General features: G+C 39.6%; 9 protein-coding genes across 9 annotated transcripts; 3 read left to right on the top strand and 6 right to left on the bottom strand.

The window, feature by feature from the left end:
- Positions 1-779: 779 nt before the first annotated feature.
- L201_004253 (uncharacterized protein) lies at positions 780-2,869 on the bottom strand (the record flags this gene model as incomplete). Its single annotated transcript, XM_066219998.1, has 8 exons — positions 780-965; positions 1,025-1,168; positions 1,215-1,242; positions 1,305-1,330; positions 1,386-1,625; positions 1,692-2,054; positions 2,108-2,548; positions 2,663-2,869. The coding sequence occupies 8 exons, from the start codon at positions 2,867-2,869 to the stop codon at positions 780-782; spliced, it is 1,635 nt and encodes a 544-aa protein (XP_066076095.1).
- Positions 2,870-3,380: 511 nt separating this feature from the next.
- Positions 3,381-5,706, top strand: L201_004252 (uncharacterized protein; the record flags this gene model as incomplete). Its single annotated transcript, XM_066219997.1, has 15 exons — positions 3,381-3,469; positions 3,540-3,557; positions 3,623-3,785; positions 3,900-4,100; positions 4,154-4,271; positions 4,341-4,496; positions 4,558-4,730; positions 4,789-4,804; positions 4,859-4,900; positions 4,954-5,141; positions 5,206-5,217; positions 5,278-5,353; positions 5,412-5,492; positions 5,543-5,589; positions 5,650-5,706. The coding sequence occupies 15 exons, from the start codon at positions 3,381-3,383 to the stop codon at positions 5,704-5,706; spliced, it is 1,437 nt and encodes a 478-aa protein (XP_066076094.1).
- Positions 5,707-5,839: 133 nt separating this feature from the next.
- L201_004251 (uncharacterized protein) lies at positions 5,840-7,655 on the bottom strand (the record flags this gene model as incomplete). Its single annotated transcript, XM_066219996.1, has 3 exons — positions 5,840-6,938; positions 7,047-7,180; positions 7,314-7,655. 3 exons carry the CDS (start codon positions 7,653-7,655, stop codon positions 5,840-5,842), a joined length of 1,575 nt encoding a protein of 524 aa, XP_066076093.1.
- A 668-nt stretch (positions 7,656-8,323) lies between these two features.
- Positions 8,324-12,590, top strand: L201_004250 (uncharacterized protein; the record flags this gene model as incomplete). The annotated part of the gene is made up of 4 exons (XM_066219995.1): positions 8,324-11,067; positions 11,134-11,551; positions 11,625-12,058; positions 12,125-12,590. 4 exons carry the CDS (start codon positions 8,324-8,326, stop codon positions 12,588-12,590), a joined length of 4,062 nt encoding a protein of 1,353 aa, XP_066076092.1.
- Positions 12,591-12,877: 287 nt separating this feature from the next.
- Positions 12,878-14,769, bottom strand: L201_004249 (uncharacterized protein; the record flags this gene model as incomplete). The annotated part of the gene is made up of 3 exons (XM_066219994.1): positions 12,878-14,005; positions 14,084-14,110; positions 14,191-14,769. 3 exons carry the CDS (start codon positions 14,767-14,769, stop codon positions 12,878-12,880), a joined length of 1,734 nt encoding a protein of 577 aa, XP_066076091.1.
- Positions 14,770-15,352: 583 nt separating this feature from the next.
- Positions 15,353-18,922, bottom strand: L201_004248 (uncharacterized protein; the record flags this gene model as incomplete). Its single annotated transcript, XM_066219993.1, has 6 exons — positions 15,353-15,432; positions 15,526-18,265; positions 18,318-18,438; positions 18,503-18,602; positions 18,678-18,821; positions 18,895-18,922. 6 exons carry the CDS (start codon positions 18,920-18,922, stop codon positions 15,353-15,355), a joined length of 3,213 nt encoding a protein of 1,070 aa, XP_066076090.1.
- Positions 18,923-20,002: 1,080 nt separating this feature from the next.
- L201_004247 (uncharacterized protein) lies at positions 20,003-21,497 on the bottom strand (the record flags this gene model as incomplete). The annotated part of the gene is made up of 4 exons (XM_066219992.1): positions 20,003-20,497; positions 20,574-21,006; positions 21,074-21,284; positions 21,344-21,497. 4 exons carry the CDS (start codon positions 21,495-21,497, stop codon positions 20,003-20,005), a joined length of 1,293 nt encoding a protein of 430 aa, XP_066076089.1.
- A 524-nt stretch (positions 21,498-22,021) lies between these two features.
- L201_004246 (uncharacterized protein) lies at positions 22,022-24,901 on the top strand (the record flags this gene model as incomplete). Its single annotated transcript, XM_066219991.1, has 12 exons — positions 22,022-22,114; positions 22,182-22,198; positions 22,259-22,809; positions 22,873-22,993; positions 23,059-23,259; positions 23,325-23,408; positions 23,452-23,657; positions 23,719-23,800; positions 23,862-24,071; positions 24,145-24,299; positions 24,370-24,584; positions 24,659-24,901. The coding sequence occupies 12 exons, from the start codon at positions 22,022-22,024 to the stop codon at positions 24,899-24,901; spliced, it is 2,178 nt and encodes a 725-aa protein (XP_066076088.1).
- Positions 24,902-25,175: 274 nt separating this feature from the next.
- Positions 25,176-27,389, bottom strand: L201_004245 (uncharacterized protein; the record flags this gene model as incomplete). Its single annotated transcript, XM_066219990.1, has 9 exons — positions 25,176-25,227; positions 25,306-25,478; positions 25,563-25,730; positions 25,801-26,337; positions 26,400-26,462; positions 26,527-26,832; positions 26,919-27,007; positions 27,071-27,184; positions 27,248-27,389. The coding sequence occupies 9 exons, from the start codon at positions 27,387-27,389 to the stop codon at positions 25,176-25,178; spliced, it is 1,644 nt and encodes a 547-aa protein (XP_066076087.1).
- Between the last annotated feature and the right edge of the window lie 411 nt (positions 27,390-27,800).

The raw sequence follows: 27,800 nt of genomic DNA, 5'->3' as shown, positions 1-27,800 counted from the left end.
GAGGAATAAGGATAATTATATGGTTGTAGGTCTAACGAAACATATGACATGATATACGATACAGACGATATGTATAATTTTTAAGTGATACTATACAAATGGAAGATCCGAAGAAACGTTTTTCACATAATATATGAACTTATATACGGTGATTAGGTGAAAGGGGGTTTACATGGTCTAACGCTACAATATTGACAGAGTCACAGGATTGTTACATGATAAAAATGATGTTAATATATACACACAACTGCACATAGGCGATATCACACAATTTTTGGAAGACACAAAATCGACCATGCGATCTTTCTAATATTTTTCACGTTGATTAGGACTTTAAAAGTTCAGAAAATTGCATTGGTTTTTCTTCCAGAGTATCGAATCAGTATTGAGGAGTATTAGCCTAACGCAGGAGCCATACCGAAACACTTTTCGAAGAGGCCTAATAGTCTATTCAGTACCGCTTGGTCATTTTGGTCAGTCGGTCCGAAATTGTGAGTATCGTATTCATGTTTTGCACGATGATGAGATTGTCGATTGACTGTTTGAGCCAGAAGGGATATAGCCCCTTTTTGTCAGTATTCCAAAATTTCAGCAGTATTGTCAGTATCGTCGATTGATTAAACGATGGTGAGTAGAAGTGAGCAAATCAATTAAGCAGTCAGTAATCAGCATCAGTATATGTTAGTAAATTGAAGAATGGTCTAACCTGAAGCGATATCTGTTGGGGGGGAGAACTGGTAAGCTACAGTATCATGCCAACAGTTCTTTTTGATTATGAACTACTCACGGAACAAATCCCAATAAGCTGGACTACCTCTTCCTGTCAGCTTGCTCATTACAGACATCAAGGCCAAAAACGGTCCATGTCGAGATTTGACGAAACGAGAGGCAGGGGTGGGTGGACCTAGAGCCATATGACATAGGTTCAACATTGATTGGAGTTCTTGGGATGAATGAGGTCGAAGCTAATCAAACGATTCATCTTAGTAGGAATTCTGCATTGTCCATAATGCGTCACACTCACTTCAGAAACTAATTCGGCATGGGAGACAATAGTTATAGTCACTGGTCGTTTCTTGTCTGCTGTAAGCAGTCCGCCAGGCATGTGTGTATTTTGACGCGTTTGAAGGATGTGTTCGGCAGCGTTCAGTGAGGCCACTTCGATATACTACATTGGCACTTCGTTAGCATTGGATCGCATCTCGTAGACTTACGAGATAATCTTTTGTCCTTCCGTCAAATCTGTCAAGCGGGATGTGAATAGCTTGAGGTACTGTGAGGAAAGAGTATTTGAAGGTAGAAACGTTTCAACGATTTCAGGCGTCATGTCCTGAGAGTGTAGAGGTGTTCGTCAGTAGCAGAGCCTATTGCTTTAGGTAACTCACCCAGGCAATGTTATCGATTCTCATGATAACAGATTCATCGCCCTCTGATTTTGTAGGGATAGTGTAGTTTTGGAAATGGCGACTAGACTGCAGTGTGGTGGGTTCAGGTAATACGAGTGGAGCAGTCTTGATTCTCTCGAAGGTTGTGATATTGGACGCGTATGCAACGCATTGAGAGTACGTCCTATCTGGTGATACAGCTGCAAGAGTGGAAGAGAAGCAGGACGAGCAGGCGATGTGCTAATCAAAATGAACAATGTCAGCTGGTACTGAAGCTGGAACAAAATGATGATCTGGCTAACTTACACCACAAGGAATCATCTTATTCGCTTTTTTGAGCTCTGCATACTTCCCACAAGCGCTACATTGTATCTTCTGGATTGGCGCCCGGTCTGGACCCGAGACGTTCGAGTCACTGGAGATAGATGGGCTTGAGTCGATGTCTATTTGGTGATGAAGAGATTCAAGGCGAAAGAGTCGTCCAGGAGCGCTAAAGCTCGAAGGTGAATGATGGACGTTGGTGTATTGTAGTAAAGGACTACTAGCTGTTGAGACCGAAGGAATCACGGAAAGAGCAGGTGATTTACTTGATCTTCTCACTCTATTTGCTTGAGGCGTTGAAGGAGGAGTAGGGGGTAGAATATCTGGCGGTTGATCGAATAAGGCCATCTATCAGATATGAAATTAGCTAAAGATGTCTTTTGGCGCAACAGTCAGCTCACGAGGTCCTGAAAGCTTAATAGTAATCTAGGAGCAGGTTGAGAGTCCTCTGGAGTAATCAAAACAGGACTTGTGGAACCACTGTAGTCGTCGTATTCACTTGAGTTTCCTCCCCCTTCCGACCATGTTCCTTGATCTACTGAACCATACTCGTCATAGGCTCCTTGAGGATCAGAATACTCTAGTCCATCAAACTGTTCATCAGAATTAGGGGAAGGTGTAAATGCTCTTTCGGAGACTGAAGAAGCTGGAACCAATTTACGGAGCGCAGGGATGGGCGAAACTGTTTTAGACCGTATAGGCTGGGAGGTTCTCTCTGAAGTCAAGTATGTTGTGTGACTATGGTCATTCGAGCTACCGTCTGAAGAAGACAATTCCAACTGTTCGTACGAATTAGGTCCCATCATTATGATTGTAGAAGCGATCCTCTTAGCTCTCTTAGTCTAACAGGAGGGAGATAGAAAGGTTAGCATATCATCAAATCGTTCTAAGGTGTAATTCAGGATATGTCGAAGGACACCTTCAGATGAAGGTTTGGAAAAACAAGCAGCACATACCTCTTTCTTTGGTGGAGAAGGCGTTTTTATCTTTGCCCTTTCGTCTTTTTTGATGACATTGGAGGAAGAAGGGGTAATAGCAGTTGTAGGGTGATCTTTCATGACCAGACTTCTGATATCGACATGTTTCGGAGGAGAGAAAATAACAGTATGTCCCCTCCATTTTATTGGTGGTGAAGAAGGGGAAGGAGCGGGAGAAGTTGTCATCTTTAATAGATGAAGAATAATGAGATAGTTCTCGGTGTAAATAAACAAAGCCTATAAACAGACATACAGAAGCAATATAGCAGTAGGTGAAGACACCTGCTATCTTGCTAGATAATGACCTTTGGTTTACTATCTGGTACAACAATTAGAAGATGAGAGAGAAAAGAAAGAAGAGGAAGAACATTGAATATTTACTTTATCAGTTTTCACCTGAGCTGTATTCTTTTAGTGGACATTCCAGGTGGAGGTCAAAGCTAGTCACCACGCGGTTCCTATTCAGTTTACCACGCGGTTCTTTCGATCGGTCATCTCCGCCTTTTATTACCTTTTATTGGTAGCACGCTATAACCGGGTAGTACTCGTCTCCACATGCAGCATATGCCCATCAACAACACAAGACAGATTACAGGAATGTATCGTCCATTCTATATCTTTCCACTCTCTTATCTTTTGCTTCCCTCAAAAATTAATATTGAGTTATATATACATATTCTTACTTAAATCAGAAATAATGGCTACTGATCCTAAATTCCTTAAATACGTTGACGATCATCAAGGTGATTTGATCAAAAGGTTATCCGATGCTGTCTCTATCGCCTCGTAAGTGCTTATTTGATACTGAAGTTAAATCGATATATTCAGATGCTTACTATCTGTATTCGACTTTCAGAGTGTCCGGAAACATAGCGTGAGTCATATTGTCTGTTAAAATCTCTGGGGCGTCGTAGCTGACCAACATTTACACATTCATAGTTACATCAAAGATGTAGAAGCTATGGCTGAATACCTTGTTCAACAGCTCACTGCCTTAGGAGCCACTGTTGAAAAACGACCAATCGGTAAACACACTTTGGAAGGCAAAGAAGTTGACTTGCCACCTGTAGTAATCGGTCAAGTAGGTAATGATCCCAAGAAGGTGAGTAAATTCCCAGTTTTTCGTTAGAATTTCTGTTTTAGCGGGCTTTCATATACCTCCTTTCATGTTGAATGATGAACTGATTGCGTGATATTTGTATTTTTAAAAATGCAGAAAACTCTTTTGGTATATGGTCATTATGATGTTCAACCTGCTTTAAAGGAAGATGGATGGCTTTACCCACCTTTCGAACTTACCCCTGATCCTAAAGGTTCAGGAAAATTGTACGGAAGGGGTTCAACAGATGATAAAGGTCCTGTACTTGGTTGGATCAACGTTCTTGAAGCTCACAAAAATCTTGGCCTTGAACTTCCCGTAAGTCAGCTATTTATCCATTCATCGTTCATAGCTGATATCTCTTGATATAGGTTAACTTGAAAATGTGCTTTGAAGGTATGGAAGAAAATGGTTCCGTCAATCTTGATAAATTCATTGAATCAGAAAAAGATAAATTCTTTTCGGGCGTTGATTGCATGTGTATCTCAGGTAAGCTTTCGACCCTTCATCTGGTGCAGAACTAGGTAAGAAATAAGCTTATCGTGGGGAAATTTCTAGACAACTATTGGCTTGATACCAAAACACCTTGTCTTACCTACGGTTTGAGAGGTATCAATTACTACGAGATCAAGATCAATGGCCCAGATAGAGATTTACACTCTGGTGTATTTGGTGGAACTGTACATGAACCTATGACTGATCTCATCGCTTTGAGTAAGCTATGTCGTTTGGCGTCTGCAGTAATAATGATAGCTTACTCGCCATTTCGTTTCAGTGTCCAAACTTGTAACTCCTACCGGAGAAATCCTCATTCCAGGCGTCAAGGAAATGATCGCTCCTGTGACTGATGACGAAAGAGCAAAATTCGAAGCTATTCACTTCTCTATGGATGATATCCATGCTGCTGTTGGTGGTGATGTAACTATCTCCAATGATACCGTCACGACCGTGAGTTACTTAATTTTTTGCTTTCCCGTAGGATCGGTGCTGATGTGTCCGTTATCAGTTGATGGGACGAATGAGTAGGTAGTCTAGCCTAAGGCAGATATAGATGCTCAAGCTGATCAATATTATAGGAAACCCAAGTTTGTCACTTCACGGTATTGAAGGTGCTTTCTGTAAGTCCGCCTTCGCCATAGGTTTGACGATTCAAGAGCTAAAATCTTCGTAGCTGCACCTGGGTCCAAGACCGTTATTCCATGTGGTGTCAAGGGTAAATTCTCAATCCGACTCGTACCAAACCTCACCGTCGCTGGCGTAACCGAACACGTTGTCAAGTATGTCAAAGGGGAATTCGCCAAACTTGGCTCAAAGAATACCTGCGATTGTTATTTGACTCATGGTGGTGAACCTTGGCTCGTGAGTATCCGTACCTTTGAAAAACATACAAGCTGTGACTGACTCGATTTCTCCATCACTCCAGGCTGATCCAAATGTGAGTTGTCAAAAGCGTCAGGATGTCGTCTGTCCGTTCGACTGACCGTTGTATTTATAGCACTACTCTTACCGAGCTGCACACAAAGCTACTGAAGCAGTTTACAACCAAGTACCCGATTACACTCGAGAAGGAGGTACGTAGATCAAAAGCGCATTTCATTCAATCGACACGAGTTAACCTTGATAATGCAGGTTCTATTCCCGTTACCCTTGATTTCGCAAATATTCTTGGTTTGAATGTACTTCTTCTCCCTGTAGGACGAGGAGATGATGGTAAGCTAAATGTTGATGGATGCAGATCAATAGCTAACATATCCTCACAGGTGCGCATTCAACAAACGAGAAGATCGATACAAGTAACTACATCAACGTGAGTTTTTAAGCTGTACGCGGAACTGAGTTTCTGCTAAAAGCCGACACCTTTATATAGGGTACCAAATTACTCGGTTCATACATGTACGAACTTGCTGCTATCTCTAAGGACTAAGGATAGCCTCAACTTTACAATAAAGCAATCAACTCGTAGTGATATCGCCGAACAGAGAAGAAGAAGGATCATGTATATAATGATGCATACAACTGAAATACTCATAGCTTTTACAAAGACCAAAATTGAATCTTTATCCAAAACCTGCCAAGTCCAATGCTGAGATATACTGCGAAGTTGGCTCATTCCCCTCATCGTCGTCATCATCATCATCATCATCATCTTCGTCATCTTCGTCTTCGTCTTCGTAATATTCGTCATCATCGTCTTGATATTCACTAACGTACTCATTAAGTGGTTGATCGCCATCATCCTCGTCTTCTCCAGTCATAGACTCAGTGCTTTCAGATACATATTGATCCGATGAAGAAGCTGTCCTTGTAGGTTCTCTCGATAACTTCATGGGCGAAGATTGGGTTGAATCTTGTTTCACATTCTGACCTTGCGTAGAGGAGGAATTGACTTTAGGTTGTTGTGATTGTCTTTCTGAAGCAGAATGAAAGGAGACTGTTCGACCTAGTCTATTATCTTCACTTGCTGGTTTGTCACCTTCATCAACTTGAATCGAAGAACCACTTTGACCATTCCCTGATAAGATTCGTGTTATACCTGTTAATCCTGAATGTAAGGTACTAACTGCTTGACCCAAGATATTATTATTATGGTTATTTACATCTTCTGGGATAGCAATAGGAGGTGGTAAAAAACTTTTGTCTCTTCTTGAATTGACTCTTGATAAGTTACCTGGACCAGTTGACGATAATGTAGGTGAAGGTATAGGTACATTAGATGTACTTCCAATATTGATTGAACTACTTCCAATGTTAGTTGAAGTAGATAGCTGTGTTGAACCAGTTTGAACCGAAGCAAGGGGAGGGACTGGAGGAGGTAACATCGGAAAAGTTAATTTCATTGTAGGATGTTTACGTATTGATAACGGATGTGGGAAAGGTAATATCGATGAGTTTGTAGTAGTTGCTGTTGAGTCTTTGGTCGAGGTAGGATTAGATGTTGAAGTTGATCGATCCCGAGGCTGTTTCGTTGTTATTGGAGATGCATTCGAAGGAGTCAAAGGTGGCCATAACCATTTCGGATAAGGTGGGTGAGGTAATGTAAATGGTGAATCGGTCTGATTTGAAGAGGAAGTCGAAGAAGAAGAAGAATTAGGAGCTATGGATAAGTAAGATTGGATGAACGAAACCAAGGGTAAATCTTCATATTCTGGTTCAAACCTATCAAAACGTATCATCATATCATCAGTAACAGTGATTTTACTTCTTCAAAAGTGAGGTTATAGGTATGACTCATATAACTTAGGATATAACCTTGATAATACTTACCGACAAATTTCGTTAATTATACAATCCATATTCCATCCCTGTAGCTTTCTTAAACAAGCTACTATCAATGTAGTATGCGATATCCCATCCTTATCAGCTATATATAATGGATAAGATTTCGGATCAAGTAGAATCTGGATCAGGTTGACTCATCAGCTCATCTAATATTATACATACTATGGTTATAAGAACCAATATGATCTCTGAGATTTTTCGATATTATGCCATAGATCGTAGCAAAATAGGAGGACCATGAAGTTGACTCACTTTGAGTACCTCTGAAATTTCATTTTTCCCCATACCCAATTTCTCTTCACTCATACCTTCAGCTTTAATCCATTTTATCTCTATCCCCTTCTTGTTTAGCCATACCGCAACTGGATCATCTTCTTTCAATGGTTTCTTACGTAGTGTGATGATAGTTTTTAGTTTCAATCGCTTTATAAATGATTTATTTCTTGGTGCAGGTATTGATCCCCTATATAAGATCTCCGGTTGAGGTTGAATCGATTGAACCTCATCATTATAATCTTTATTATTACTATTGCTGCTGTTGAAGGAGTATGGTGATGAAGCGATTATTGAAAAATGAAATGGTGGAGTGATCATTTGTCATATCATTACTGTACGTTCCACTATACGTGCGATGCTGGCTGCTTCCACTAAGTTTTGTCGTACAAAGCAATGATGTTCGAGAGAATGCTAACTTGATTTGATCTATTCTGATGTACAAGAATCAAAGTATGATATCGATGGCTTATTGAACGGTGAATGAACTAGTCTTAAATCAAATATAAATATATAATATAATTCCAAATTAAGGAATCTCTACTCGTATGGTGGACGGTACTACTGACAGCTTTGGTAGCGTCGTCATTAAATTACGTTGATTTTTTTCTTCTGGTTCAACAAATTTCCTCCCTTTCATACTTTTCTTTTAGGTTGTTGATAACAACATTGTTTTTTGGTATTGTTTGTTCACTTGATTGTAGCTCTATTCTTATCATCTCATCCTTCAGGCGCAACTTTGCTTTTTTGGTAATTTACATACTGTGATGCTCTCGATGTCAATTCTCACCGCTATATGACAGGTCAATATTGCAAAAACAACAACAATCATTTAATTTACCCTTAAATTTCCATCATTTAATTAGCGCACCTTTTTCGAAAACTGTAAACAAATCCGTTTTTAGCTGTATGAAAACCGAAAAAATTTATGTGTACAAGGTGACAACAAATAGTTTTCAGATATCACAAAGCTTGTATTCCCCTTGAAGATGCCAAAACCAACATTCCTTCAAGCAGTATTAAAGAAACCTACTAGATCATATGCTGATCCATATCATTCACCTCCATGGGCAGACCAAGTTCAAGATCAAGATCAAGATGATTCCAGACAGTCATACTATACTTCAAATCCCAGGTCAAGGTATGAGGACGAATATGGAATGGCTGGACCAAGTCGACCTCGTTCATCAAGAAGAGGTCCAGGATCCAATTTATCTACTTCAAATTCAGTTATGAGTGAAAATGTAATTGGGAATACACATTCAATGGGTAGTAGATTCCCTAAACCAGCTAGAAGAGTGGTTAGTAACGTTACCCTAAGAGATGGTAATATTGTTGAAGGAAAATCTAATAAAGTCCCAAAATCATCAAGCTCAGCTATAGGTTTAGGTTCAAACACAATATCAACAAATAGAAAGAAAAAGGAGAAATTACCTAGAAATGAAGAAGGTAATTATGAGTTTGAGGATGAAGACGTAGCAAGACCAGCTTCCAGAGCAGGAATGGTTAAGAAGAAGAAGAAGCCAAAATCAATTATAACTAAAGTCATCGCTGAAGATGAATCCATAACATCTTCTTCTCCAACTTCTACTACTTCTTTACCTATGCCACCTCCTATACGTTCAAAGAATAGCGAAATATCTTCTTCAGCTGCTTCTTCACCTGTTCCACCAATATCACCTGTCATTTCGACCCACTCTAGTCAGCAACATCTGATGTTAGATAATGCTCAGCAAAAACCTGTACGACCAAATATTCAAAAATCACCTTTACCCCTGTTGACCCCGCCAAGCTCGGCAATGTCTACCCCTAATTCATCTTCGCATCAGGTGCAAACGGTCATATCAACAAAAAAGCCTATAGCGAAGGAAGTTCAGGTCAAAAAAGCAGTAGAAACTCCCAAAGTGATCATAGGCGGAGCAGATTCTGATTCCGATGAGGATGTTTTCTATACACCCAATTCTTCGGTAGTGGAACTCTCGTTACCATCACCAACGGGTTCAGAGGATAACAAGACCCCCAAACCCTCTACTCAGACTATAATACCGCCTTCCTTCAACTTCTTACCACCTACACCAGCACCTATACCAGAAACGCATCATTCGCCATTCCATTCAGAACCATCATCTTCCAACAGCTCTTCACTTCATCCTGATCGTCCATTCGTTCCACGAATATTGACTCAGCCAGGCGAACCACCGGAATCATCGGTGTCTCAAACAACGCAAGAACTCCAAAAAGCTGGATATGACGACGAAGATGCTCAAAGTGCATTCGGAGAAGCTGGATCTGATGACGACAAAGTATATGAAAGACAAGGTAAAACATCTAGACAAGCAAGTGGCACCTTTGAAAGACCAAAAAGTGGAATCTTCTCACACCCGTCTTCTGTCGTTGGACGATCTACACCACCTTCAGTCGATGGATTTAGACCATCTTCACGCCAATCTACGACAAACAGACACTTCTCTAGAAATTCTTCTGATGAGTTTCCTACTGTTCCTAGTGGTCGAAGACCTTCTGCACCTGTTTCAGAGGCTTCATTTGTATCTGCACCGAATCGACCTGAAAGTAGTCTAAGAGGATCAATTAGTGGATATGGTAAAGGTGGATGGGCAGCAGCAAATTCGACTAAATCTTTTTCGTCTAGGCCTTCTTCACCTGTAATGTTCATGCCAACTTCAGGAGATGGATGGTCAGATTTTCAACAAGTTCCTCCACCTAGACAATCAAGATTTACACCTTTACCTTCTGCTTCATTCTCGCCAAATTTCGATAAAATCACTGATGGGTCAAGATTAAGCGAGAGGATAGGTGGATCTAGTGCAAGAGGTAGTCAATACAATGATCAGTATCAGTCTCAAAGTCAATTGAATAACCAATTGCAAACTCGTATAGATTACGGCGTTAATGGTCTTAGACCTCCAAGTAGAAGTGGTGAATCCTCTCCTAGTGAATATTCACAACTATCAGATGGGTTGGAAATGCCAAGTAGATCTTATATCAAAAGAGAAGATTCTAGTGAATCGAAGCAAAGTAGTAATTCACCAGATAATCGGGAAGGAAGCGAGAATGGAGGAAGGAACTGGAATAATGAGGGTCCTTCACCTCAGCGTCCGCCACCACCAGGAAGTTTGTCTTTCCCTGTTGCCCGTGTTGGATCGCTTAGTCTAGGCCCCTCTTCAGTCAGACCGCCTTCAAGAAACGGTTCCCAATACACCTCATCTCGACCCATGTCACAATATATGGACTCTTCCAGACCAACATCACCCTCAATGTATCAACGACCACCTTCCGTCATGTCAAATGCACAAACAGCTTCCCCGTTGACATTCAATCCACCTTCTTTCCTGAATCCAGATCTACTTACGATATTACCGCAAATGACAAATGAAGATTCTGATAGATTATATCAATCAACTAAAACACCATCAGAAAGTGGCAAAGGTAAAAGAAATTCAATGCAAGATTGGGCGTCTCACAATCCAGCTAGACGATCAAGTATATTCAGAGCTAAAAGTGAAGTTGGTCATGAGGAAGATGACGGTGAAAGAAGTGTACCCGATATTCCCGCTAGAAGAAGTAAATCCGTTTTAGGTTTCAGAAATCGTGATCATGATAGAGAGATCGAGAAGGAAAGAGAAAGAGAAAGGAAATGGGAAGGTAGTAGTTATGGCGATGGTGTTTTGATGGAATCTCATGGTAGAGCAGCTGAGAGTGTTGGTGGCTATACGTGAGTCGCCTGTTTTGATATCTTTCAGTATTAGGTGATTCATTCTCTGATGCTATACTTAAATAGTAATCTAGTTTTACCATCTGGCGCTTATCGACCAATCAATCCAGCTAAATCTGCTAATGGGGTTGATTCACGTATCTTGGGTATGCCGCATGCCACAATGGCTTCGATAGTGTTATCTACTGCATTTTCGAGACATTCTTCAACACCAGCTCATCTAAGAGATAATCTACCTCCTTTAGTGGAATTCAGTTCGCATCTCAAACCGCCAACTAAAGTGAACGATTCTCAACTCTTAATACAAGTTTACGCTGTAGCTATCGATCAACTTGATGTCAAAGTTTTGGAAGAAAAAGCTAGATGGGATGTAGGAAAATATGTTCCAGGTAGAAGTTTTGTGGGTAGAGCTTTAGTCGTAGGTGCAGATGAAAAAGAAGTTGTTAGGGGTGATTTAGTCGTTGGTATCAATGATATACGTAAAGTGAGTGAAGTGCAAGTTTCTTCTCGAGCTACTAGCTCTATTTGCTGATTTTGTGCATAATGTTTTGCTTTAGAGTGGTGCATTGTCAGAATACATAATAGTTGACAGAAGACGAATATCAAGAGCACCTTTCCCTACTTCACTATCATTGGAACAATTATCTTTATTACCTTTGCAAGGTATATCAGCAGCTCGATCCGTAAGAACACATTTAATCAAAAATTCAAGAGCAATAATTATAAATGCGCATGAAGGAATTGGAGCTTTGATCTGTCAAGAATTATCCAGATCAAATGTAAATATCATATCAATCATCAATGGTGGTACTGATTCACATGAAAATCATAAGAAATCTCTAGAAAATGGCTCAAAAGGTGTATTAGTTGGTAATTCACCTGCAACGATCTTATTATCTCTAGAAGAGAATTCATACGATTTTATATATGACAATGTTGGTGGTCAAAGGGTCTTTGAGGCTGCAAAGAGATTATTAAAAAATGGTGGAAAGTGAGTTGACGGATAAAAGATTGCCAAGGAGATATATATTGATTTATATCACTGACGCTCTTTCAGATACATCACAACGACCAAACCAGATTCCTCGCACAGCAATAACGATACGTCGTCCTCACCGACTTCACCGAAATTCAGTTCCAGACCATCCGGACTAAAATCATTGAAAGCAGCTTTTGGAGGATCTTCTTCATCCTCTTCCTCTCGACACAACAGTAGAAAAGATTCACAAAACAAGTTCATTTCAATCGAATACTTAAATCCAATAGGATCAAATCAAGAACCTGAAGTCGATTCTTCAGGAATGGACTATAGAGACATAATGGAAGAACCATGTATGGCTATTTTTAAACCCAACTTACCTGAATATATATCTCTAAAACAATCCTCCGTTCTCTATAATACCACATATCAAAATCAAGATGGAACTCAGGATAAAGTTAAATCTATAGTTAATTTCGAAAAAGGTCATGAAATTTTCAAGAGAGATTGGGAAGGTGTCAGGGTTATTAGGGTCATAAATTAGATATTCTTTATCAGGAATAAAATTAGAATCAAATCTAGATTCCTCATTAGATGCGTACAGTACTAGAATTGAGAAAAGTACAATTATAATCATTATGTAGCAACTTACTTGTTTCTCTCATAGTCAATCACATACACGTATATTATAGTTAAGCTACCTGCATTTTGCATCATTAGGAATAATACGTATGCATTCGAAGAACCTAGCATCATCAAAATAATCTTACATTCACAGCAAATACAATAAACGATTGAAACTCAAATCGCTAAATGATATGTCCATACAAATTAATTTCCAAAAGTACCATAACGACGATTCACATGTTGAACTTCCCTCTCTAATTGATGGTTTTTCTGTTGATCAAATTCACCTCCCCCCGCTGCCGCTTCTTCTTCATCAATATTAAAACCTTGTTGTTGTTGTTGTTCTTGTTGTTGTTGACTTGATAACCAATTTGTTGTATTATCACTCTTCCAACTTGATCCACCTAGATAAGGATTTTTGTTATTATTTTGTTTGAGGAATCTTGCACTTCTAGTTCTTCTTACGATTGGACCTAAAATAGGTGAATTATCTAATTGTACATTTAAATGTAAGTTCAAACTTGTTGATCTAGGTAAAGTTAATTTTGATATAGGTATTAAAGATGGTGATAATGATTTAGGTAAATCAATTATTGATGATGATGAAATTGATGAAGATGTTTCTGGATCATATTCATCTTCGTCATCGTGGTTATTATTGTCATGGTCATCATAATCTTCTTCTTCGTAGTTTATGTAGTCATCTGAATTTTCATCAAAATCATTCAAGGAATATTGTTCATCATTGATGTGGTCGTTTTCGTTGCGGTAATATAAATGATCCTCTTCTTCTTCGTCGTCTTCAGAATGATCTGCACAATCACTTTGTTTGTCATCTTCGTTACATTTATAATCATAATTGCTTCCAAATTCATGATGATTCTCTCTATTGTTCAAGCGATTAACGCCTTCCATATCTTCCCCGATATTCTCTGATAATCCTTGATGCAGTTGATCTAAACTTCTTCTAGCTAATTGTCCTTGTTTATAACCACTACTACCAATCTCAGTTGAAGAAGTAAACACATCTCTTCCATCCACATCTAAAGCATCTCTGTCTACCTCATGTACTTGATCACTATTACTTATTATTGAACGTAAAGTACCCCTTGATACATGTCTTTTATGTCTATTATTGTTATAAAGTGAAGTGTCAAATCTAACTGATCCTGGTGTATTATTGCGAGATCTTGATCTTGTATGAAATCTCATTGATGATGGTGTCTGATGAGCTGTAGCTGGTAAACGTATTGATGATTTTTGATAAGGTTTGTTTAAGCCGGAAAGAGAAGATTGAGGTGGTGAAATTCGGAGTAAGATTAGGTATGATAACTGTGTTAAAATAGTGTAAGCTACATGTATCCATTGTATCGTACTTAAAATTCCAGGTGAGATAAGGTATGAGCTTACATATTCGATTATAGCTAAAATACTTGACTAATCATTGATAATGAGCTGAGTCAGTTCTTCATTGCAAGCGAAGACTGTAAATATTCCATTGATAACTTTACACTCACATATATTAAATAACTATCTTCACTGCTGATATCAAGGATCTTACCCTCTCCACCAGCTTCATTACTATTACTATCATCATGAACAACACCATGATCCATTATAGATCTCATTAAAACCTTCTTACATCCTTCCCAAATTGAATTTATCAATGTTAAACCAATAACCAATACAATCAAACTTTTCTTGAATTTCCAACTTTTACACGTAACTATGTACGATATTGTTGATATCCTAATCATTGATATACCTAGTACCACATAATACTTTGATTCTAATAGGGTCGAAAATGATCTAATAGTGTATATCAAATCTATAACTAATGGTAGGAATATAGGATATGGTCTGATTAAATTGATGGTTTTGTTATTTCTAGCCGTCAAACTTAAATTTTCGCCTATGTTCAAGGAACGATCATTTGATGTCGATATCGAGCCATAATTATAATTTCGATTTTGAGTAGTTGAAGTGTACAGACGTGAAGGTGTTGAAGATTCATTCTGAGCTATTGAGGTTGATCTTATTCTGGTCGAACTTGAAGGTCCAGCTTCAATTTCAGATAAGTTGTCGGTAGTATTCATCGTATTTTTCTTCTTCTTCAGTCATCTTAACGACATCTGATCTGACTTGCGTCTGAGTCTCGGTGCATGACTGCTAAGTTGTGTACTTTCTCTGATTGATGAAGGCGATGTAGACCGTTATCTTTTTGAACAATAAAGAAAGAAGAACGAAGATGAAGACCATTAGCTCGCACGTCCACCCGTTTTAATGCACGTCCTGTTACATCCGACGCGAATGATTTTGGTTTCACGCGACGTTGATCTAACAAAATCTATACATACATATGCACATCGTTATAAATCGTATAATATTTCTACCTCTTGGATCCTGATGCAAAACAGGGGGGAAAAGCATCGTATAGAAAATAATATGCACATACTTGAGTAGTAGGAAGAAACAGATTAAAATTGTCCTATATAAATAACTGAAAATGTCCTGATCACTAACGATATAGTATATCAACTTCCTCGCTCAGCCTTGTACCTCATCCACAGCACACCTAGACTTATTGTATTGTAATAAAGAATCAGGGATTGTCGTTTGTCCTACATTGCCACGATCTCTAACGTGAGCAGCACCTCTCGGATGGAACATATGGGGATATCACTTCCATCCATTTCTACCCGTAGAAGTTGAAGCTAGACTCTGTCTTGGACCTCTAGGTAATGTTGACGTTGCTGAAACTATAGTGTGATCAGATATCATCAGTATCTTCTCCTTACTTGTTACCCTTTATACATCCCGTAGGCAAGGCCTTGTAAGGCGAGTAGACTTACGTGCCATTGACGATCTAGGCGCACCAATTCTTCTTGCTCCACTGGACAAAATACTATTATTTGCCGTTACACTACCAATAGAACTATTATTTAATGGATCTTTATCGAGTCTACCTTGAGATTCTAGGTACTTTATGCGGGCGGCACTGTCGTAATTGACTGATGATGCCCTATGTTTGGCTCTATCATGTCTGGTCGCACCTATCAACGAGACTCTTCTTGAGGGTAAACTATTTGAACCATTTATAGACGTGTTACCATTCATATTGAATGCTGTAGAAGGAATCTTAACATTGGCGAAAGCGGATACAGATGTTGATGTGGTAGAATTGGCGTTGGCTTTTGCTGCCGAAGCTGCTGTTGGCCTGAGTAGGTTCGACATGGAACTTGAATTGGATAATGAGCTGGAAGCTCTAGGTCCAGTAATTCCGCTGTTACCAGGTACAGAATGCAATTCACCTAATGGACCAGGTCTAGCGGGTCTAGCAGGTGGACCCATCAATCCGGTCGTTGATGTTGGTGGTCCCATCAATGTAGTTGATGGTCTACCTAGACCGATAGGTGAGGAAGAGGAAGAAGACGGTTTGGTTGGTGATTCTTCCGATATAGTACCGATTGATGATTGCCCCAGTCTACCTTGCATCATCCTCATCTGCTTCCAAGCTGGTATATCGGCTGTGCTTTCGTTCGGTTGGCTTGGGTTTAGTGCAGGTAACGTGGGTTGAGAGGCAGATGAAGGGAAGTTTAGCGATCGTAACGGAGCTGGAATCAATGGTGATACCGCTTTGGGAATACCAGATTTATCCTTGTTTGCCCAGTTTGGGGATGATGCTAAGCTAGGAGGGGATATTCTTCCGAAAGACCCATCGGCATTGGTTGAAGGGCTAGAAAAAACTGGACAATCAGGTGCTATTGATCTATCATCAATTTTGCCTTCTCCAGCATCATCCGCCCATCTAAATGTCTTTTTGGGAGCCGAAGCGGAACTTGAAGTCGAAGTTGAGGTTGTGGTCCCAGAAGGTATCGATTCGAGACCAAATAGATTTCCTCTGGATGGCATCATACTTTTGTTTGTCAATGCTGCTTTCATCAGCGTTCTACTGGGAGAGACTGACGGTCGCACAGAAGGTTTACGTGGTGAAGGAGCGGCTATTGAAATCGGTACTGTTCTTGCTGGACCTACTGATATAGGTGTGGGAGCTTCTCCAAATAGAGTAGCGACACTTTGATCTGTTGTATTCAGAAGTGATTCGAGTCTCTTTCTGAACGTTTCCTGATCTAACGAAGCACCATTTGAACGTAATGATTCTACCTCATTCCGAAGTAGGGTGGAGAATCTTGATAATAATGAAGATGATTTTGTGTTGAAATCAGCTTGTTGAGCAATATAGTCTCTTAAACCTCTTTCCTTTGCTGCAGATATACTCTTAACAACATAATTTTGAATCTTCAAAATTGCTAATTGATGTTCTAATTTAGCTAACTGTACATCTTTACCAAATCTCATTTCTTCAGATTTTTTCAGTAAATTATCCAATCCGATTCCCTTTGAACTTAATTTTTCACGACCCTTCAGGATCTCAGAATTGAACCTATAGGATTGATCTTGCTGTTGAATCAACGCTCGAATATGGTTTTTCTCCTTGATCGCATCATCTTGAGATCTACCACTCTTCATTTCTATATCAATATCTGCTAGTCTAGTATCTAAGGCTTCCACTTGCAGTATAGAAGCATTCCACAGAGCTTCCGTTTCTGTACCTTCTAATATCATAGGCAATAATTCATTCACCTCCGTCTGTACATCTTCCAGTTGCTTTCCAGCTTCTTTTCTAGCTAAAACCAATTGACGTTGATCCACTCCGACGTCCTTTGCCTCCAATTCTTTGATTGTAGCTTCGAGGGCTACAATTTTCTGTATCCATTGAGCTGTTCTTAGTTCTACGCCGGCGGTATTCCTTGATACTTTGGTGGAAACTTTCTTCGCCTTATCAGCCCAAAGTAAAGTATTGTTTGTTTCTTCTATGTCCTTTGAGCTGGGAGAGATACAATTGATCATTACTGTTCTGCAATTACCACCGAGAGAGAATTTGAGTAATCTGGTGAGTTTGGAATCCCTATAAGGAACATGTTGACGTTGACCACGTATTGGGTTCTGACAAAGAGCTGAAATACAACCACTCAATGCCAACAAGGATTTATTGATATTTGCACCTTCCTTCATTCTTTGACCCCTGTTGACTGAAGCTTTTTCACTTCCTGCTAAATCGATAATGGATAAAGTCGCTGAAGTTGAACATTGTGTTACTGTCAGATTATCAGCATCTATATCTGATTCTCTTCTATTCCTAATAACAAGTATTTGTAACACTAGATGTGATCTTGAGGAAGTGGAATTTCTAGCTGTAAATGATGTACTTCTTCTTTCATTACCTAACATGACCAAATCCATGACTTCATCTACCGAAGTAGGTGTTTTCTCCGTTACATGAGCAACTTTTACTCTTTCTTTCTCATTTTCTAACAGCTTCAGTCCTCCAGGTGGACAAGCTGGATAATCGTCACTTAATAAATCACGAATGTTTTCGTTATAAATTTCCACCATGGACATAATGAAACGAGTATCGAATTTTAATTTATCATCTTCGACCAGGGCGAATAATTCTCGCATTGTTCTAACTATTATACCAGGTTGCTCTTCAGTTCCGGATATTGTGTGCGTTTTACCACATCCAGTAGCCTGAATATGTTGTCAGCACAATTCAAGTCTCAGCTATGGTATGACGACTTACTCCATATGCAAAAACAGTAGCGTTATAGCCGTCTAACACACCAGGCAATAGCGGTTTTGCTGTTCTTTCGAAAACTTCCTCTTGTTCTACATCCATACTGAACACATGGTCGAAGACATATCTGATAATTTACAAGTGGATCAGGGATATGGAGCAAATAGCATATATGATTTGAGTGAGCTCACTTTCTGTTTTTGTATCTCCTTCCAGAAGGTGCTCCTCGTTTACCGCTTACTGTAGTGTCTGTCGGTTTATCGAAATCTAATTCTCTGTGGTCGATAATCTCTGTGATACATATCAGCTGGTTATGGACTTTTATGAATGATCCTGTTATGTTGTATGGCTATCTTCTCGACTCACCGACTACATTCCTTATAGCACCGGGAGCGACCGGTCGTGAGGATGATGATGTTCCCAGTCCCCCTTCTCTGTTAAAATACGATGAATCGACTGGCTGGGATACGAATGGCAACTCCTTCGTTGGATGCCATGGTCGGCATCGTACTGATAGGTAATGTGTCAGCAACAGTGTGAGAGAATAGAAGTATTACAGATGGAATAACAGCTACAAACGTACCCGCAATCCGGATAGCATTAGCATCCATGATGTTTCATATACGTGTATAGCCAGTGTACCGTAGGCTAACAAAGCTGTTTTGTAATTAAGGAGTAAATAGTAAAAGGTTTGTATAATATCTATTGACTGATATTGATAGCACGCAGTTCTTAATGCTTAATTTGTTGACCAGTAGCTGTTTGTAATGACCGTAAGTTTGGAATGCAGTTGGGAAGGTATTTTGCGATTGAGAATACTTGATCGTGAATATTTTGATAAATGAGTGAATGTTAGTTGGATGAAGTTGCTTAAAGTGAGACAAGGATGAGATGTATAGTAAGATTGGTTGTGTTGTGAATCATAACCATATTTTTGTTTTCATCATTCAACTTGTACTTTTACAGGGTAACATACATATAACAAACAAATCAACCGCGCTATGTCTTCCTAGAAACGAGTCACCTGAATATTTCCTCACCCTATTTTTTTTGTATTTTATCCCGTTTTGCTGTTACACGTGGCGCACACACTTAAAACACACAAACACACAAACACACAAACACACAAACACACAAACACACAAACACACAAACACACAAACACACAAACATGCCTTTGAAACACAGTCAGCGTGCCTTTAGTTTTATCATCAAATCCCTTTGATGCGCTTTGATGCGCAGGTAAAAGTTAGACTGGGAAAGATCGACGGATCTGACCTGGTGCAAAGTTGAATAAGAGAAAGAAAAGTGACCATTCTTTCCATCATTTGATATTGAAAACATCGATTTTCTACTTCAAAAATTCATAAACTACAGCACCCGGGATTCCCAAGTGGTCCCCCACCTTGGTACTAACCGAGCGATAGGTAACTTAATTGCGCCGAGCAGACGAGAGGCGATGTTTTATACCTTCTATGGCCGTAGATGGTAACCCGAATTTTGTGTTTTGTATGTCAATTACTGTTTACAAATGTTTAACAGAGATATCTGCAATATTACCCTCTCGATAGAATCTTGTTAACACAGTTTGCTCATCAGTCGCTGTTTGTTTTATTTTAAGAGTAGTTATTATGCATAGTGGTCAAGTTATTATTATGATCTAATCTTCTCGACTATTCGAAATATGTAAATCACACTTTCCAGGTACCTTTTCTTTTCGATTGCAATCTAGTGGACAAAAGCATAAAAGCAGCACCTACTAAAATGCAGATTCCTGTAAAAACAGTGGGAGCATAAAATCCGTATTTATCTAATAAGGCACCTTGAATTGGTGTACCAGTTAAAGCAGCTAAACTAAAAATCATCATACCATAACCTGATCTACTTCCAATTTCATTAAAATTCTTAGCGAATGCCATCAATGAAGGAACCATCAAAGAGACATAAGCGCCAGAAAAGAAACCGTATAAAATAGCGACTACGATCAAACCTCCAACAGATGATGCACCAAATATAGTAAATACCATGGCACCAGTGAAAAAGGAACAAATAGTGATCATGTTTAATGATCCGAATCGATCTGCCAGATGATTAGGTATGATTCGCCCAAATATTGATGCAGCATTCAAAATGGCTAACGTGTATTGGGTTAGGTTTTCTGGTAATCCATGATGTTCGCCATATACCTATCATCCTAGAACGTCAGTTGTGTCTCGTTGTTATCAAAATACATGTACGCCATGTGAATTTTCAATGACTCACTTGAAGGTAATAGATCGGAAAGAATTGACCCCAAGTGATGAAGAAAAATGCTGCTACCGCCAGACAATAAGGTAAATCGTTAAAAATCTGCAAGGGCGAAGGTCTAGGCTGAGTAGTTGATTTAGGTGGTACTCTCGGTTTAAAACAGAGATTTGCTATAATTAGACATCCCAGCAAAAGGTATCCTGTATATTGAACGGATCTTTCGAAACTATGAACTCTTAATAACCTATTCAACATGATCGGTAAAACAATAGCTCCAGTTGATGATCCGGTTACAGCTATTCCCATTGCCAGAGCTCTTCGGTTCTTGAAATACTGGGGTATGATCGAAAAAGATGGTAATAGGATGATACCAATACCTATACCAAGTCCTAATCCTTGAGCTAACATAGTTTGCCAAAACTCCTTACAAAGAGATGTCATAAATATACTGAAAAGATAGAGTATGTTGATCAATTTCTTTCGTATTCTTCTCACACAAGGAAGGCGATACTCACCATATCACATAGAGGACTGTACCTGTAAACATCAGGTGATAAAAGTAGCCCCTGTCAAATAAAGGACCAGTCACTGCTCCTAAGGCGAATTGGAAGAAAAGCTGGACTGATCCTACCCAGGAGATATCGGAAGCTGAGACCTCTGGATACTTGAAGATATAATAGGATTGGAAAACCCCAAATGAGTTGGCATAACCAAATGTTGTGAACACTAAAAGTAACTAATCATCAACATCGTTTCTCATGGCATGGAAAATTTTGATAACTCACTGGTAAGCCAAGCCCCTAAGACACATAACCAAGCTCTTGTGCCTCCATCAGGTATATCGGATGGCGCTGGTACATCAGCAGGCTTGGTGGCATTCTCGGTATCTGCCACTATCGAATGAGAAGGACGGGTAGGAAGATCAATTGGAGAAGTCATGATTGAATGATTGGAGTACAATGTGTTGGTCGTTTATTAAGCTTCAATCAAAAAATGTTGTTATGGTAGCGAGTGAATCGACATGCATTTTGTGGAAAATCGCTAAGTCTGCTTATATATCTTATCTGATTTCGATCTGTATCAAAGATTTCCACAAAAGATTTACTGTTCGTCAACTGCCACCGCACTCACCCGGATCCCTTTGGTGTAGAGAGACGGATTCACCCGCGGATCAACCAATTGTTGTGATTTCGTTCACCTTTTTCTCAACAACCATAATCGCCTCCACATTCCTCAAACACCTTTCTGTCTTTATCTCATACATCATACATCTTACATCTATCTTTATTCTGTATGTCATCGGGTCCGAAAGTTTATAGACGTTCCCATCACCCATTACATCATCACTGAATGATGATATACCTCTACAACATCATTCACGGTTGGATAAAACTTAGTATATAAGCTCTTGAAAACATCTCCCGAGTTGCCAATTTGGAATGGATGATCATCTGCAATATAGTATGTATTCGTCGGCTGAGGAAGTATTGAAAAAACATTCAAGGGAGGAAGAAGGGAGTGAAGAGAAGAGGAAAATCAAACGGCCTAGAGCTAAAGTATGTCATAGTTATCTTGAATTGTGCTTACTTATGGGAGATGATTTTAGCTGATCCCACAATATAGCTGACCTGCTTGAATTGGTAGGTAACCATTGATTCTCTTCACACTCAGCTTCAGCCTTGCTGATGAAAAGTACTTAGTAAAAGAAGAAAAACGAAATGTGACAAATCTTATCCATGTTCATCATGCGTTTCTCGCGGTGAGGGAAGTTCATGTCAATATGAAGAAGGGTATGAACCAACTCAAGCAGAATCTAGTTCAGGACATTCAGAATTTAAAGCTATATCGGAGAGGTTAGAGAGGATAGAAGTTGCTTTGACGTCACGTCCAACCAGCAATCCTGGTACACCGTCATTCCAGTATCCACAGCAGCGTTCATTGAAAAATAACACTGGTCGTAAGCTTGAAAGAGCAGCAACACAGGAATTGGCACATAGTGTTCTAGTAGCTTCGCGCATAAAAGGAAACAATACTTCTTCGCCTCATACATTCCGAAGTCCTTCCATAGAGCTTTCGAACATCAGATCACCAGTAGACGACAAAGACTCATGGCCAAGTATTGTTCTGAATCATCAATATCCAAGATCACCAAAGTGGACAAGGGATATGCACGCCATCGTCAATTCCCTTCCCAGTCAAAGTCAAGTTGATTTCATGATAGATTTCTATTTTTCACAGATGCAACTGCTTGGTAAGTCAAATTCATCATTTCAGGTAGAATCGTGTGTGTTAGGCTTACAAAATTGTCTGAAAGGTCTACATGTCGTCGAAGACGTCTTCAAGAAGGAGCTTTCGCAATTCTGGTCATTGCGGTCATTGAGTCTACATCTTTCTGTTGATCCAGCTTGGTTAGCTCAACTTATTTGCATTTTGTGGTACGTTCATGTGATATACAGCGTACCCTTCGTGTTGTACTTTGGATTCACTGACGGATTGACAGGGTGACTTGTCACTATCTATCGGAGAGTGAGGAGATGTTACGATCAGAGTCTGTGGTGAAGATGGGACTCACCAGATCATCCATCATCGATCTTGGCCTGCACCTCTTTGACTCACTGGAACTATCATTCAGTTGCGCCAACTGGCTATTCAAGCCTCAGCTACGTATATTGCATACCCTGCTAGTAGCTATATATCTAAAGCAAGTTCAGATGTTGACAGAATCGATTCTAATGCTGATCACCTAATGATTTGTCCACCTGGTAGTATGCAAGGTTGTTATTTGACCGGTCCTTTGTATGGTCCCCCCAAAGACTTTTCATGCTGCTTATGGTTTGATATAGCCGTAGGGTAAGTTCGCAAATAGGTGATATTGGTACTGATCAGAACATAGGATATGTAAAGCCCTAGAACTGCACTTAGATCCATCACCTGTCGACATCGTCAAGCTAGAAGATCCAGCTCTACCTCCCGACAGACCTGTTTATTGCCAACAAATGATACGGCGAGCTTTTTACGACCTCCTTATCTTTGACACATATACGATGATCAACTCTACAGACGTTTCGCGTACACTATTCCCCTATGCTTTTCCCGATGGTAAGTTCAGCTTACAGATTCATTACCAAAGGATTATGCTAATCATAATATCATGTGACAGATTCTGTTCTGACACCGCCTCCGCTAAACTACACAAATGAAGCACTTCTATCAGAATCAACGTCGTGTTCACGATCCGAAAAGTTAGTCTACAGCTGTATCCCTTTGCTATCATGATTTGTATTGATCAACTGCCTATCGCAGAACACCATTTGTATGGGCTATGCATCAAAGTATAATCTCGCAAGAATGGAGGAAGATTGTTATTCTCTTGGAGAACCTTGATGATATACCCTATTCAGCTGTTACAGAACGAAGTCAGATATTACGGGACGCTTTTACAGATTTTCTGGCGATCAAAGCGGAAAGCGAGTTGAATCAGTACGAATTAGATGCATTCGCTTTGACTTATAGGTAAGCAGGATATGGGGATATAAGCCTGATCAACACGCTGATTTGTCTTTTCTTTTGTTCCTTTTTGGTGCAGTTCATATCACCAGCGGTTTTTGCGGTTACATCGTCCGTTCTTTTTGCGCGGATATCACAACAAACAGTTTGAGCATTCAAAGACAACCGTCGTTACAGCTGCAAGACAAATAGCCAAAACTCATAGAAGGCTTTTATCAGATAGTTCAGATCATTGTAAGTCCTTATTGTTCAGACACAATGTCTGTAAGAGCAGCAGGTCCTACTTACTTATGTCTATCGCTAGCTATTGTACGAAGCGCAGTTTTCATGTTTCAACACCATATTACAGCTTTACCCATTCTACTGCTGAACGCATTACACGACACGTCTTCCTCATCACAAATGAGACAGGAACTTGTGACATCATCGGAGTGTTTTATGAAGTCGTTTAGTGCAGGGGTACAAGCCCATACTCGTATAGCGGCTAAAGGAGTTTGCATCGCGAATGAGATGGTAAAAGTGAGTAAAACATCCCGATTAAACATATTCATCATTACTGATTGGCATCGCTACCGCCCATTCTTGACTCTTAGGTAATTGACAATCCACCTACAAGCCTCGATGACATAGAAGAGATCTTACAGAACGTCAATATTCAGGCTAAAGCACATGAAAGTGAAATGATGGAAAAATCTATCATTAACAGGGTTACAACCTGGCAGCCTGCCATCCAAGCGACTACTCGATTCCATCCAGTCACAGCCCCAACAGAGACTATCGGCAGCGATCTCAACTTATTCCAAAACGCGGATCAGAATTGGTGGGATCTAGAGTAAGTCTGTTCTAAAACCTGGATCAACGAAGGTATCGCTAAATCATAATTTCATTCAGCTGGACGATGTTTCTTCGGGATATGCCTAATAACGTTAATTAGCCTCGCAGGGATGCATTTCCTTTATTTCTCTATGATGAATAGCTACATCTGTATATCAATATATCGACAACTACATATCCAGATATTATTTCTATACTTGTCACAACTTGCTTGGTACGTAGACCACTGTTTTGGACCCATACGACTTTAGCAATCATTAAATTTTTACATGAAATCTAAAACATTCTATCGAAAAATCTGCCTATGGCTGTAGTAGGTGGCTTGTAACTATTGATCATTTCATGGTTAATTTAGTTCAGAATACCATTCAAAGAGGCAATGATAAAAAACCGAAATTCGACTTACGCTGCTCGATACTCCTCATCAAGGGCATCGAATTCCGGCACGAAAGATTTAAAGTCCATTTCGCGTGCTTTGATGATTTTGGTTTTGTGCCATAGTTTCCAACCTGAATATGCGACGATAACAAAACCGATACCGAAATAACATGTGAGGAAAGATTGAACATCCCATCCGCCCTATATCACAGTCCATCGTCCAATTAGCAAATCTTGACATCTACCTTTTTCACCAGTCTTTTCATGTGATGTGATAGAACTTACTGTAGTGAATATTTCCCAACCTTGTGTCAAGACGATCAAGCAGAGCATTACTAAACAAATCCAACTGTATGGAACAGTATATTTGGTTGTCCAAGGTAAGTCATGTCGAGAGATCCCCTGAGCTTTTAATCCAGCTCTGAATCGAATTGTTGTCAATGTCATCGCGATCTGAAAATTGAACAGATCGTCAATCGTGAGTTACCGACAGGGTAAATATGTTGATACAAATATCACTTACATAGTTTAATAATTGAGCAACACTACTCAAATTGATGAACCAACCGAAGACCGTAGCTGCGTTTGTTGAAACTTGCATATAACATAGACAGAAGATGGCAATAACGCAACCGAATGCGTAGATAGGCACACCGTTTCTTGTAGTTTTTGCGAAAATCTTTGGTGCTTGACCTCTTACAGCTAAAGCATGTACAACTCTTGATCCAACAAAAGCAAAACCATTCGCACAAGATAATGCTGAACTTATAACCATTGCGTTGAATATATCAGGCAAATATTTTATTCCAACTCTTTTCATTCCTACCACATATGCTGATGCATCAGCGCCAACACCTGTCTTAACAGCCTGAATCAACTTTTCATCGTTGTAAGGAACTAAAATTCCACATGCTAGAATACCAAAGAAGAAAAATAATGATAATCTAAACAATACCCCTTTAACTGCTTTGGGTATTGTCCGTCTTGGCCAAACTGATTCACCAGCACACATTGAGACGAATTCAGGTCCACCAACTGAATATGCGGCAATTTTGAATACCTATATAAAGAGTCGTTCGATTTAGTTTGTACATGTTTGTTGCGGAAAATCAGGTAACTTACGTTCCAGAAACCAAGGAACCGACCGAGTGGACCAGTAGTGTGATATGCTGCCCATGGTCCAGGCTATAAGGGGAACCTGAGTATTAGCTTTATGATCTCGTCATATTAATATCGTCATATCACTCACCTCTTTCCAATATCTGAAACCGATTCTATCGTGTTGAGGGTTACCACCAAGCATAACGATGAAAGCCATGAGGATAAGCATGACAATCAAAATAATCTTGAGACTTGCGAAATAAAATTCTGATTCTCCGTAGAATTTAACGTGAAAACAATTCAATGCTGTAATGATTACAATACACATTGAAATCCAAACTGCAGGTGAAACATCAGGTAACCAGTATCCAAATAGACCGGCTACACCAACGATATCTGCACAACCGAACATTGTACCTGCGTAAAAGTAATTCCATCCTACAGCAAAAGCAGCCTGTGTATGAAGAAAATTGATTGTATGTATCAGTATTTTCCACATACAGTAGATGATAATCGGTGAACAAGAGAATGAAAACTTACTGCAGGATCAATATAATCTCCTGCCCATGTTATGAATCCACCTGGTACAGGTTTGAAAGAACCCATCTCACCAGCGCCAAGACAGACACCTAAATAGACCGTAAGTTACAGTATAAGAGGGAAGTATACTCGCGAGAAATTACGTTACTTACCCCAACAAATAGCACAGAATATCATATAAGCCAATAATGAACCCAGAGGTCCAGCCGCTATAAGACTTCTACCACAACCTAAGAATAAACCTGTACCAATGGTACTACCGATACCTAACGATTATATATATTAGCGGACATTCTGCAGAGCCATCTTTAGTCAAAGGATAGACTTACCGATAAGCTGGATATGTCTTAATTTCAATCCCCGTACGGTGGAGGTGGATTGTATTGGACGTTCGGTCTCCTGAGATGCCTCCATAATGGTGACATCTGGGTATGTACCCTTCGCATCTTCTGTTGATGAGTTCTTCTCCATATTGTCTCTCTTGTATAAAAATAGATGATTGTTCAAGTGTGATAGCTTATGGGCTGTCACGTTAAGTGAGAACTTAAAAATAGTATCGGAAGAAGACAGACAAAAGGTTCTGAAAGACCTTTATATCTATATTCAACCCTTTTAAAACCACTTCTGACCGAAATACATGATAACCTGCAAGAGAATATCACATTCCTCTGCTCTTACCCTATGAATTGATACATGTTTAATCCATCTTGAAGGGTCTTATCATTAATCCAGTTGAAGGTAATTTACCCCGATAGAGATCTATGCTCCGGAAGGGTGATCAAAGTCCGGGTAATTACCGAATTTGACTAACGCTGTCTAACACGGTGAAAGTACAGTATGAATGATAAGCTTGCAGCTTTCCACATGACCATATAGTAGAGA

Source organism: Kwoniella dendrophila, chromosome 5 (assembly GCF_036810415.1).
Source record: "Kwoniella dendrophila CBS 6074 chromosome 5, complete sequence".
Lineage (NCBI taxonomy): Eukaryota > Fungi > Basidiomycota > Tremellomycetes > Tremellales > Cryptococcaceae > Kwoniella > Kwoniella dendrophila.
The sequence above is the reverse complement of the archived record's forward strand: the minus strand, read 5'-3'. Positions and strand labels throughout refer to the sequence as shown.